This window comes from Cornus florida, unplaced genomic scaffold (genome assembly GCF_030987335.1).
Source record: "Cornus florida cultivar Cherokee Brave unplaced genomic scaffold, ASM3098733v1 CherokeeBrave_3.0.0_Hap2_Chr10, whole genome shotgun sequence".
NCBI classification, from domain to species: Eukaryota; Viridiplantae; Streptophyta; class Magnoliopsida; order Cornales; family Cornaceae; genus Cornus; species Cornus florida.
The window spans coordinates 75,758,800-75,771,967 of record NW_026775580.1 but is presented as its reverse complement, the minus strand read 5'-3'; the positions used below and the strand labels follow the sequence as shown (position 1 = coordinate 75,771,967).

The 13,168-nt window shown below is 32.7% G+C and overlaps 2 protein-coding genes across 4 annotated transcripts; both read left to right on the top strand.

Moving 5' to 3' along the window:
• The first annotated feature begins 3,285 nt into the window (after window positions 1-3,285).
• LOC132279079 (bZIP transcription factor 27-like) lies at window positions 3,286-5,773 on the top strand. The gene is made up of 3 exons (XM_059781011.1): window positions 3,286-4,196; window positions 4,442-4,536; window positions 5,271-5,773. The coding sequence occupies exons 1-3, from the start codon at window positions 3,551-3,553 to the stop codon at window positions 5,340-5,342; spliced, it is 813 nt and encodes a 270-aa protein (XP_059636994.1). The 5' UTR covers window positions 3,286-3,550; the 3' UTR covers window positions 5,343-5,773.
• A 4,312-nt stretch (window positions 5,774-10,085) lies between these two features.
• Window positions 10,086-12,650, top strand: LOC132278580 (uncharacterized). Of its 3 annotated transcripts, none has more exons than XM_059780401.1 (2): window positions 10,086-10,453; window positions 11,977-12,650. In XM_059780401.1, exon 2 carries the CDS (start codon window positions 11,988-11,990, stop codon window positions 12,381-12,383), a length of 396 nt encoding a protein of 131 aa, XP_059636384.1. In that variant the 5' UTR covers window positions 10,086-10,453; window positions 11,977-11,987; the 3' UTR covers window positions 12,384-12,650. The 3 variants fall into 3 exon arrangements, with proteins under 3 accessions (XP_059636384.1, XP_059636385.1, XP_059636386.1); XM_059780402.1 differs by lacking the exon at window positions 10,086-10,453 and adding an exon at window positions 10,467-10,771; XM_059780403.1 differs by lacking the exon at window positions 10,086-10,453 and adding an exon at window positions 10,793-11,434.
• The last annotated feature ends 518 nt before the right edge of the window (window positions 12,651-13,168 follow it).

Genomic DNA, 13,168 nt, shown 5'->3' with positions numbered 1-13,168 from the left:
TTTTTTAGAGGGAGAGAAATGTAACGTGAGAGAAGTTGAACCGCGTCTCAACTTGCTCCTCGCTAAGTCTGGGTCCTCTGTTCATCAAAGTTTGGAGATGTCTCCAAGAAGGTGTGGCTTATTTAAAATGACTTCCATCTCTTCTCCAGTCCGTAGATCTTGTCGGTTGTCTGTCCGGATAGGCACATGTGAGCAGAGTCTTGTAAAATTGGGATTTTTGTTCCTTGGACGAATCGATAACCGATTTATGCCGATCTTTCCTTTTGATCCGAGTATTGTTCTACTCTCCTTTGTTTCCTGTTTTATTCTCATGTTTGTTCTGTGTTTTTTTGTTTTTAGTTGTCGATGCTTGCCTTCCTCCTTCTCTCTCTATCAGAGGGGTTCTTCTCTCTGGGTTCTTATGGCGGGCCGTTCCAATGATAGTTTTGTATCTAAACTAGTAGCCATAGCCTATGGATCGTGGTTGGGTGGTGAAGGAAATCTTAAATGGCCGACCACGTCTTTCTCGAATTGGGATTTCGTGTCCCAAACCTATCCTCGAGCCAGACATCTTTTAGAATTGTATCAGCAATTGTTGGGCAATTGTGAGAAGATGGTTGTAATCTTGAGGGCTCCACCAGTTGACCATTTTTTGACACATACCATCAGCTGTTTCCTTCTGAACTGAGGATTGTTGGCCTTGCCTGTGGTAAGTGGATGGATGATTTTGATGTTGATGCAGGCTATACCGAGGCTAGAGGCTTGCCAGTAAAATTTTAGTACCCTCTGATTCGGTTTCCGTCGTTCCGAAGACGTCCTCGAACTATGTGCTGCTCTGTTTCGTGTCATGGTACAATGTCAAAGTCAATGTTTTGGTCAGTCTTCCATGGAGTTGCCGTCACGCAACAAAAGGGTTGTAAGCTTCTAGAACCGGCTGTTCTAGTTGTGTGGATGGGGCTGCAATATGGCTTAATTATAAAAGGGTCCCAGGCTTAGGCCCAACTTTGCGGCATAGTAATCAAAATGAGCTAGATCTTCTTCATGTGGATGAGTTAATCCAAAGGAAAGCCCAGCTTATTCTGGACTGTATAATTAAAGATGATTATATTTTTGATTTGCTATGGGTTTTAGTATCTAGTTATTTTGATAAGCCCAAAAGGAGACTAATGCCGTCAAGTGGTGCTGCAACATGGCAGTTGTCATTATGCTGAGTTACCATAGTTCAGTGCTATGGGTGGCTGCTATGTTCTGTGTTTGTTGATTGGTTTCCTGAATCATCTCTTTGAGATGGATGATCTTATACTCATGTTGGATTGTAATGTTTGTTTGCCAGGTTTAAAAAAAAAAAAAAAAAAGAGCTCCTGATGACACAGAAAGTGTAGGGATGGCAATGGGGCGGAGTTTGGACGGGTTTGGTTAAACCTTACTTCGCCCTGTTAGAAAATCTGTCGTACCAACTCCGTCCATACTCCGGAATGGGTTTATAATTGTTATACCATCATCGCCTCTACTTAAGTAGACAAAGTACCGACTCCACCCCATGTACTCCGTTTAATTGCGGGGCGCATTGGGGACAGGTCGGGTTATACCACTTTTATTATGTAGTAAAATAAAACTAACCCAATGTGTTCAAATTGGGTTGATAAATAAGTTGACCCAACTTTTAAATTACTAAATAATAAATATTAATAGATTAACGGACACTTCCAGTAAAGTAACAAGAGTCTTAAAAATATTAAATATATATATAAGTAGTCTAATATATCGGATGTTATGTTGAACTCTCTAGGGTAAAGTGCAAATAACCCCCCTGATCTTTATTCTCTCTCCCAAAAAATCCCTTAAACTTCTATTTGTTTACAGAAAACCCCATAAACTATCTCTTTTTTTTTTTGCAAAAAACATCTGGCGTCACTGTTTCGTTTGCTTTGCTAGTTAAATAGGCATGTAACGTAGGTTGTAATTTGAAAATGACAATGTTATCCTTATTACATTAGAATATTAAAGGTAAAGTGCAAATAACTCCCCTGAACTATTTCCAAATTTGCAAATAACCCTCTGGAACTATATTTTGTACACAATGCCCTATGAATTATTGAATTATCATTTTTTTATTAAATGACCATAATGTCTTTTCTTATTGAATTACACTTAGTATATTTTTCTTCATAAAATAAATACGAAAAAAATTATACTATTTTAATGACATATTTCCCATCAAATGTGCATAAATTTACCATTAATTATTGAAATTAATTTTTTAAAAATCATTTAAAATTATACTATTTTAATTAACATCCGGCGTCACTGTTCCGTTTGCTTTTCCGGATAAATAGTCACGTGACTTAGGTTGTAATTTGAAAATGACAATGTTACCCTCATTACCATTAGAATATTAAGGGTAAGTGCAAATAACCCCCCTGAACTATGTCTAAATTTGCAAATAATCTCCTGGAACTATATTTTGTAAACAATGCCCCATGAATTATCTTTCTTATTGAATTACACTTAGTATATTTTTCTTCATAAAATAAATACGAAAAAAATTATACTATTTTAATGACATATTTCCCATCAAATAGCATAAATTTACCATTAATTATTGAAATTAATTTTTTTAAATAAAATTCTTAAATAGAAAAAAAAATTAAAAACTTTTTAAGTAATTTTTAAAAAATTTCATGAATATACAATATGAAAAGATATTTTTTAAAAGTATTTTTTCCCTGTAAAGATGTTTAAACTGAGTATAATAAATTTACTTCCAATAGTAAAGTTTTAATAATAAGTTAATTATTTTAGAAAATGGCTAAATTCAGTGAAAGTTAGAACATTGTATTTTATTTTATTTTATTTTTGTAATTTTTATTTTTGTTTATAAGAAAGGATAATAAAGATAATTTAATAAGAATGGGTAAAATTGTCTTTTGTAATGAGTATATCCTTAGTTACAACAAATCATTATATCTTTAGTTACAACAAATCATTAGTTCGTTTGTAGTTCAGGGAGAGTTTTTTGGCACAAGAACAATAGTTAGATGGTGGTGGAATTTTATTATTTTTATTTTATTTTATTTATTTATTTATTTATTTTTGCAATCAAACACCCTCATTCTATTAAAGGATAATTTTGTAATCTAACATCTCCAATAACCCAAAAAGGGAAGATTTTGAGTTTATCTTAAAATTGCACTTTTTAGATACTTGAGGCTGTGTGTTTTTTTTTTTTTTTTTTAAGTTGAGGGGGTTTATTGCGCCCTTTACCCAACTCTGTATAATTTACTCAATTAAATAAGAGTTAGTTGTCCACTTGTCACTTTGTAATGTAAACGGGGCGGGGCAATAGAGTCAACATATTATGAGTTTCATTTCACTAGTAGCAAGTAGCTACTACTTTACTAGTATTTCCGTAGTCGCTCCAACTCCATATTAAAGACCCCCACCATAGTCAGGTGCAACTCGCCACTACTTTACACAAATTACACAGAAACGAGAGATAGTGAACTCTCTGTTTCTCTCTCTATCCCAGCTTTCAATCTCATCCTTCTCTCTCTAGACTTCCACACACAGCATGTGGTCTTCTTCATCAGGCGCAAACAACATAAGTAGCAGCACCAAAGCAATCTCAACATCACCACTCTCAGCGAAGTCGTCCTCCGCATGGACCACCACCACCACATCTTCTTCATCAACCACTCCTTCACCTTCATCTCAAATATTCCCCCCACCACCATCCACCCCCACCACCACCAGAAAAAAGTCCATGGAGGAGGTCTGGGAAGACATCAATACCCACTCCTCCCTCCACCACCATCCCACCACCGCCTCCGCCGCCGCTTTCCAGGACTTCTTGACTCGCGCTTTCAACAAAGACCCACCAACCATGGATGACTACTTTCATCATCAGCCCTCCTCCGCCGGTGGCGGCGGCGCAAGGGGGCCGCCCCCTCGCCCGACCACCGTCTTGAGTTTGAATTCAGGGCTTGACTACCCTAAAAACACCACTGCCGATCATTTGAGGTCAAACCCACAAGTAGTAAACCATGGAATCCCCTCCTTTTGGCCTCCCTTACAATCTTTGGCCTCCTCAACTGCTGTGTTTTCTTCTTTAGCCAATAAAAGGCCTCCACAAAATGACCATGATTCCAGAGATCTCAAAGTCATGCGGTTGATCAAGAACAGAGACTCGGCCGCCCGGTCTAGAGCTAGAAAGCAGGAAAAATCTCTCTCTCTCTATATATATATATACACACATATATGTATATATAGATAGGATTAGAACAAATTTACAATATATTTTTATATTTATATATTTAATAAATTTAAGCATCGTGGATTTTAAAAAAAAAAAAACTACATTTAATTTATTTTAAAGTTAATTATTTGATATTTTCTAATGATTTAATTAAATTCTGTTTCTGTGATCAGACTGATCCTGACGTTGTCTAAGATATTTTACAGGCTTACATAAATGAGTTGGAGGAAGAAGTTGCACACCTAGTGGGTGAAAATGCCAAGCTCAGAAAACAACTGCTGAGGGAGAATTTATATAAAAAGGTAACATTCAAAGGGACCACTTCATTATTTTCCTTGCTTAATAGAAGCTTAATCTGTTTGTTTGTTATTATTAGTATTACCAAACATGGTATAAAATAGAATCAGTAGGTTACTCAAAAACTTTCTTAATAATACTACTATGAGGTTGAACTCATGGAAGTTGTCATGAGTTCTCTTTTTTATTTTTATATTTATTTTTTTATATTATGATTGCGTATAAGAAAGAGTAGTCATAAGGGGTCCACCAACAATAGACAAGTCTAAATAAATTTTATGTGAATAGTGGATGACATGATGGTCATAAAATTTAATAATGTTATCTCCTATTTACATAAATTATTATTCGAATACATTTGAAAGTCGAATTACTTTTCATTATTCTTGTGTGTAAATATTGAGGTGCGTATGTAACCGTTTAAAAAAAAAAATTATGTGAGAATAAGATTATCAAAATTTCATATCAAAATTCATTTAGAGTAAATCAAATCCGTACATCCACTTTCTTTTGAATTCATTTGATCAAATTAAACTATCATCTCTGATAATCACATAAAATTTTATTTTATGATATTTTGAATTTAATTTTTTTGTGAGAATGTTTTAATATTGGCAGTGTGATAGATATAATTTGTGCATTATTATTATTTCAAGATGTGTTAATTTAAAAGAGAGTTTAGTGAGATTGTTTTCATGGTAACAACACTCAATTTTTTAATATTTTTTGTGTTTATCAGTCCTGTTTGGCAGCTCCTTCTCAGCTTCCCAAAAAGCAGTCTCTCTCTAGATCCTTAACAGCTCCATTTTAAGAAGGAAGAATTTTGCCAGCTCTCTTTCTGTTTTTGCTCTATTTTTTCCTTCCATTTGTGTCCCTTGCTAGAGCCTACAAGGGTTGGAAAAGTCTCCAGAAAAAGAAAGGGTAAAAAGGCATTTTTCTCTTTTTACTGCAGTAACAATGACGTTGGTCATTGGTAAATATATTTGGTTGCCTTTTTGTATCTGTCTTTTGTCCTTTTGCGTCATTGTGCTTTTTCAGTGGCCATGAGGCGGGTGGTCCACGGTGGGAGAAATATTTAATTTTTTGTAAGTGTGTGAGGGCCCCACATTTTGGCCTATGTGAAGATGCGTGGTACAGAACAGATGGGACATGTTTGGCTATAAATATCAATATATGACCACCTCTCTCACTCTCCTTATTTAGTATATTTCTTGCTGTGACACTTTTTTTTAAAATTAAAATGCATTGTTACTGCGTAGAAAGCCATACTTTCCGGGAAAAAAAAAAACAGACGTAACAGTCATGTAACACACGCAAACACTCGTGTAACGCACTAATTCAAGAATAACCCACATTATATATTATGTAATATATTTTGATTGCGGATGGTAAATTTGGTGTTACAAAAGTTTCATTTAATGGGTTATTATTATATCTGTAAATGGATCGGATTTGCATTAAATTATTCAAATTCAAAAAACATTTTAGTCGGTTCGATCTGATATGATAATTCGACGGATTTTTTGTAAGTCAATCCGATTCTGATTTGTTAATAAATGAATATTTGATTCGATAAAAATGTAATTTTTTTATTAAAAAATAGAAAAAAAAATATAAATTAATGTCAAAAGAAAAAAAGAACAATGATTATAGAAAAAGATATAAAATAAAAACTAAGTAAAATATGAAATAAACAAATATATATATATATATATATATATATATTTACTCTTTGTTAATTAATAAAGAGTATGATATTATTAGTATGTATATTAGAAGATTTATTAGTATGTGGATGAAAACATTACACTATTGTACATATAATATTATGATTTTTTATTTTTATTTTTGGGTTTTTTGGGTTATCTCTAATACAAATCTGATATATATGTGTGTGTGTGTAAAATTATCGATAAATAATTATTTATATATATATATATATATAATTTTACTCGGATTAGGTCAACATAATTCATATCTGATTTGTTAGGCTAACGGATTATTGGATTTAAATCGTAATCGGGTTATCAGATTTTTTGTTCAATCCAGATCCGCCTGATCGGATCAAGATCTGCTCCACTGACAGGTCTAGTTATTATAGAAGGTGAGAGATGGATAGATGCATAGAATAACATAGGATTGAATTACTAAGGGCCCGTTTGGTAACATATTCTATTTAGCTCGGATTCGGATTAAAATCATATTCAGTAACATGTATAGGTTAAGGTTAGATGAAGTAGAAAATTGTTAATATATAGAATGGTGCATAATATAACTACGCAACTGAATGAATATAGTGACAAATAATTTATATATATATATATATATATTTAATAGTAGGTAATTAATATATATAATATTCATATATAGTATATTGTAATGTAATAATATATATATAATTTTAATCTCAAATTATCTATAATTCATATCCGATTTGTTAAGGTAACGAATTATCAAAAGTTTTCTCAATCCATATATGAATAATCAGATCCGATTCAGATCAAAATTCGATTCATTGACAAATCTAATCCTAACAGAGTTATATTTATTTATTTATCTTATATACAAAAAAAAAAAACTTAAATGTGATTTGTTTTAAAATAATCCATCCAACTTTATTAGATTTATAAATGGATGGAAGGCTTGCAATTCATGTTCTTTTGGTCATAATAGTGTTATGTTAACCTATGATTATTTTATTAAACAAAGTGAACTTAAACATTCCTTTAATACCACACTACTCGTTTATTTAACAAATAATATTTTGTAATTAGTGTACTTGTTTAATCAATATTAAATAAAAAATATATATTATAGATATAAATCCATTTTTGGAATCGTCTATGTAATTTGGACATGCCAAAGATAGACAATATTTTTTTGGATATTGTAAGTTGACGTCGTTTGGTCGCTCCTCTTGGGTCAGTAATGGGCCCAACGGCAGGGGAGGAAAATATGACCGACGCTTCACAGATAAACGGGTCTTTGACGTTTTCCGTTTGAGTTTGGGCCCACTACCACGTGATAGTTGGCCCACAAATTTTTAAAATTTAATCTTCTTTTCAAACCGAATCTGCATTGTCTGGTGTCTGAATATCTGATCGATGTACTAATTCTCAGAATTGGTAAATTTACTATTTATGGCAGGACTTTCTCGACAATAATCACCTACTTGACGATAGTCACGGGTCAACAACAACATGTAACATATGTAGTCCCAAAATTCTTAACCTACCAAAATACATGTTTCATTGAAAAAGGAGAAAAATGTGTACGCTAATTTCAAAGTACTTTTTATTTATTTATTTATTTAAGGATAAACTTAGTAATTCACTCTCATAAGTGCAATACAAAAATAATAAAAACTCACTATCATCAAAAGTTAAATTTTCTTAATTAAACACAAGGGTACTCATTTTGAAGAAGTATTTTTTGTCTTTTACTTAGGATAAATTTGGTAATTCACACACACACACACACATATATATATATATTACAAGACAAAAAGAATTAAAAATTAGATTAATAAATATATAGAGTCAACATTCCAAAATTTACTAGAAACACTAACCCATTGAGTTAATGAGACATTTGCTATCAATGCAATACAAAAATAATAAAAACTTACTATGATTAAAAGTTAAATTCTCCCCAAAAAAAAAAAAAAAAAACTCAACTATTTAGTCTATTTTGAAACAAAGAGAATATATATAATTATTAATTAAAATTTACTAAAAAACAATTAATAAATACTCATGCACATTTTACAAGTTTGACCACTTCAAGTCTTTTTTTTGGCAAGAAAACATTGAACTAATTATCCATGGGATCTGTATGAAATTAAAGTTCACTCTTTTAATTATTGAAGCTACTCCATCTCAATGTAATATATATATATAATTTTTTTTTGTAATACTACTAATTTATCCTTCTTTTATTAAATTTATAAAAAATAAACCATCACTCCCATTCACCGTGGACCAATATGAATAAATTTAGTAATTTATTCACTACTATTAATACAATAAAAAAGTAATAAAACTTATTTTCTTAAAAAGTTAATTTTGTTTTTTTTTTTTTTAAAATACTTATCTTGGAACATAGGAAGTATTTTACTTAGGCTTCTAAACTTAAATAGTTTAACTTCAAAGTTCAAATTAAGAAAATAATGATATATAAAAACAAACAAATATATATATGTATGTGTGTGTGTGAAGGTCCCAATCCCGTTGACGTATATGGCCACTTGTTCGCAAGCTAATTGATAATCTGATATAAGAGAGATATCACAACCTCCGTCTTAGAAAATTAACAAAATAATAATAATAATAATAATGTGACTATATGATTATTGATTTTCCTAAAAGAAATGTGTAGTAAGTAGTAAGTAACAATCAATTAACGCACGTTAACAATGATCATTACACGACATGACGACAACAAAAAGATTGGTGCTTAAAAAAGAAAAAAAAAGAAAAAAAAAAAGAAGGAAATTATTAAAAATAATTGACGGTAAAATGTGGTTAATAAATTTTTTTCTCATGAGTGGGTCGGTAATCACTTCTTACCTTGAGGGTAAGAGAAGTAGGTTGGAAAGCCGGTTAGACTAAATTTGTTCTACAAATAGGTATTGAGTAAGTCAGTTATATCATGTTATTAGTATGGTCATCCAATCAGAATACATTATATATTTTATTTTGATGAGCATAATAATAACGTGGTAGACTCCAGCTCACTCAAAATTTATTTTCTCGTGTTCCACAAGATTATGTTGAAGTTACTTATTTATTATTTTAATTTTTATTGTTGATCAAATTTTATAAAATGGTAAATTTGTCGTTCTTGTGTATCAGATGCAATATAATATAAGGACATTATTGAAATATTTTACTCGTGTAAATTATAATTTGTCCAAACTTTAAAAAAGATTAGTGTAATTAATTTTTTTTTTTTTTTAACTAATTGGTATGTGTTTAGACTTGGGAGACATGTATTATGTGCCACGGGGTCTATCTCGAAATATTCAATTTGGGAGACCAACTAATAATCTGAAATTAAAATCTAAAGAAATGATTCTCAAAAAGGTGTTTCGTGATTGGATCTCGAAATATTCAATTCAGGAGACCAACTAATAATATTCATTATGAGCAAAGCTTTGCTGCTTTTTTACCTAAAAAAAAAAAAGCTTTGCCGCTTGCTGAGGGTTTGGTACAATTCTTAAAAATATATATTTGCTGCTTGCTGGGGGTTTGGTACAATTCTTAAAAATATATATATATATATAGGGAATTGCAAAAAAATTACTCTTTATTAATATTCAGTTCGAAAAACTTTCCTTATGAATATTTTTGGCAAAAAAATTCCCTCAACTATTTCAAGGGGGTGTTTTTAACTAATATCCGTTTAAGTGGTTGTCTGATGAAATTTTTTTGGACGAAGTTACCACTTAAAGGATTATTCTTCGTACCTTAAATATGATTTTATTGACTGAACAATAATTTGTTAAGGGATAATTTCATCTAAAAAAATCTATCAAACAATTACTTAAACGGATAGTTGAGGGGAGTTTTTTTGTCAAAAATATTCATAAGAGGAGTTTTTCGCAATGGGTTAATAATCAAGGGGGATTATTTGCAATTCGCCCATATTTAACAAAAAAAAAAAAATTCAATTCTAAATTCAAGTGATGAATTCGGTGTTCTCCAACATAACATAAATTGTATTAGTGATTTACTGAAGCAGCACGAATAAGAAGGCATGTGGTGTCTATTTTGCAAACAAGCCCAACCCATGAAAAATGGCGGAGACCTTGGTAAATTTAGGTCCAGACTTTAATTGATTGGGCCGAATGAGTATTTAGGTCTATCTCCTTTTGGGGAACTCTTTGTTTTTTTTTGGTTCTCACAGATTTATCCCCACAAGGTCAGTTTTCTTATTGGATTTCTTAAAATCTCTGAACTGTCTTTTACTTTATCTCTCAACCATCCACTGATTAGAAATGTTTTGAGAGATTATTGTTCTGTTTGGTCGTTGAGAAAACTGAGTAGAAATGAAGGAAAATAAATGCTTGATCAATATGTTCTTTTTCTATTTCTGACCGAAATTGAAGACCTTGAATCTGCGTAGCTAAATCTATCGGTATTATTAAAGAGAGAGAGAGAGAGAGAAAAAAAAAAAAAAAAAAGTGAAGTGCATTCACCACCTCTCTACTGTGTGGAATTTGGATTTTATATTTTAGAGGTGTGTAGTTATGGTGTTTGTCAAAATGTCTCAATGATGAATGTTTATTCCTTGTCTGCAAAAGAACATAACTTGTGATACAGTGTGTGGTATTTCTGTATTACATGCATTTCTTACTATAAATAGCCAAGTAGGTGGATCTGTCCTTTATATTTGGAAAATTATTGGCTTTGAACTAGCCAAGCTGAGTCTTGCTCTGACTCTGCTCAAAAAATTAATGCTTTAAAAAATATGATCAAGCTGGCCTTTTCTCTTGAGCCTATCTTAAACAAGCATCTAAATAAGCCAATCTTGACTAGATTGTCTTTTTTGTGTATTCCTAGATTCTTAGTAGCTTATTGAATCAATTTGAGCCAATCTGGATACTAAAGTCGCAGTATGATGAGCTGGCTTGTTTATCTTACTAGCTTATCTCGAACATGCTTCTAATCATGTCAATCATGAACCAAACTTGAGTGGTTTGGTTCACTTTATAGCCCCAGTAATCATCAAGGACAGAAGTGTCTTCCTTTAATTAGTGTAACACGCTAGGACAGAAGTGTCTTCCTTTATCAGGTATGCTTTGGTTTCCCCTTCAATCGTATTCATTACCGATCTTTGGCATTCAATAACTCAGAAACATTACCACTGTTTGTGATTATTTTTGGCTTCTAAACCTTTCTGGTGACGTTTTTCATCTTAATGGTTGTGTTCCATAATATTACTTGTTACATCCTGTACTTGTTTTAGTCAAGTTCTAATAGGGAGAAAGTGGGTGCATGAATTTCAAGAAGGGAAAAAAAAAAAAAAAAAAGTTGAAGTTGTTCTTCTTTCTTAAGATGCAACTTATCTTTGGTCCTTTTTGTTCTTGTTTTTGGGGTGTGGAGGGTGAGGGAAAAAAATAGTTGGTTTCTCTTGTACTTCCTTTTCTTGGTTAACGGGCTTGGCTTAGATGTGGTTTGCCAATTATTACAAGGCAGATACTTAGGCTGAAATAAGTAGAGTGATAAGTGGAAATCATGAATGTGAACATGCTGAAAGATTGCTTCATCAGATGATGCATCTTAAATGATGCCTAATTTACGTGCTCACTGGAAAACACTCGGACTTTCAAGCAGCTCTCTATTGATAGAGCATGTTATCATTCTTTCTTTGTTTTCTTGTATTCTAAGTAATAAAACTTGACTTGCTAGTAAGTCTTAGAACACTTAATATTTCTTATGCAGAATATCGGAAGATGATGACCGGAAAATCAGTTAAGTCTGTAGCAAAAGCAGTTGGAGAGTACCAGTATCCATGGCAAGAGAAGTTGGCAAGGTACAAGGATGAGCTCTCTAAGGGTGTGTGGGGTTACTGGGAGCTTGGTGCATGGAAACGTCTTGGCATCAGTGCGCGCCATCGAGCCTGTCTCCGCAAAGTAGTTCTAGTTGCTGGAGAAGATTGGACATACGATCCAGAAAGGAAAGAGATGAAAACCAAAAGGAAAGGGCACAAGTGTGATAGGATAGTAGCACAGAATCGGGCTACTACTGCTGAATTAATGCAGAAAATGCCTCAAATGTTGGCAGATTACAGAAAGAGAAGGTGGGAGAAGAAGATGAATGAAGAGGATGCCAAGGCTGAAAAAAATTAGGTCCCATTTTACTCTTATCCTTTGCAAACCAATTTTCCGTGAACAAATTTGCTTGGTTGATGATGTTGATGATCATGTCAACTCTTGTCCTTTTCAAACCAATTTTCCGTGAATAAATTTGCTTGGTTGATGATGTTGCTGATCATGTAAAGCGTTTTTATAAGATGGTTCTGTTCTTATTTTCTCTTCCTTTTGTAGTAAACAGTTAACATGCTGAATTGTTCTTTTGATAGACCTTGCAATATATGTGACAGGTTTTTGGCTTAAGTGTCTGGTTCCGGTCTTTTTCTTTTCAAATTCTTGCTGCTATGCTTAAGTGTTTTTAGCTGGTGTGCAACTTTAATTTCTGAATTCCTTATAATCACAATGCAAATGAAATTAATAAAATGCAGGAGGAAGAAAATTTTCCGGTGCTTCTGGTTCTTCTTTGGATGGTTGGTACGGTCTTTTTCACAGCCAATGTGAGTGAGACGGCTCTCGGCTGTCTCGGCTGTCACAAGGTAGGTAAACAACACAAGCACTTACACAATGCCCCTCACGGGGTCGAATCCTCACCTCTCTTCATGCACTTAAACAATGCCCCTCACGGGCTTCGAACCCTCACCTCTTCTCTGGGAAGAGAGGTAATACAGCCCGGGTCGAGCCCAGTGGTGTCATTGAAATGAGATTACTTGTGCATACATGCATTAAATGAGTCTATACATAATCAGTGATTTAGGTTTCTTTCAACACTAATCACAGCCCGAATTTCCTTTTGTGAAGAATTGTAATGGAAGGATGTTGTT

Bases quoted from the DNA above. Each gene is read 5' to 3' on its own strand.
- LOC132279079 (XM_059781011.1), top strand. From the start codon at position 3,551: ATGTGGTCTTCTTCATCAGGCGCAAACAACATAAGTAGCAGCACCAAA. The intron at 4,197-4,441 runs AAAAATCTCTCT...ATATTTTACAGG, and splicing joins GTCTAGAGCTAGAAAGCAGG to CTTACATAAATGAGTTGGAG. The intron at 4,537-5,270 runs GTAACATTCAAA...TGTGTTTATCAG, and splicing joins GGGAGAATTTATATAAAAAG to TCCTGTTTGGCAGCTCCTTC.
- LOC132278580 (XM_059780401.1), top strand. From the start codon at position 11,988: ATGATGACCGGAAAATCAGTTAAGTCTGTAGCAAAAGCAGTTGGAGAG.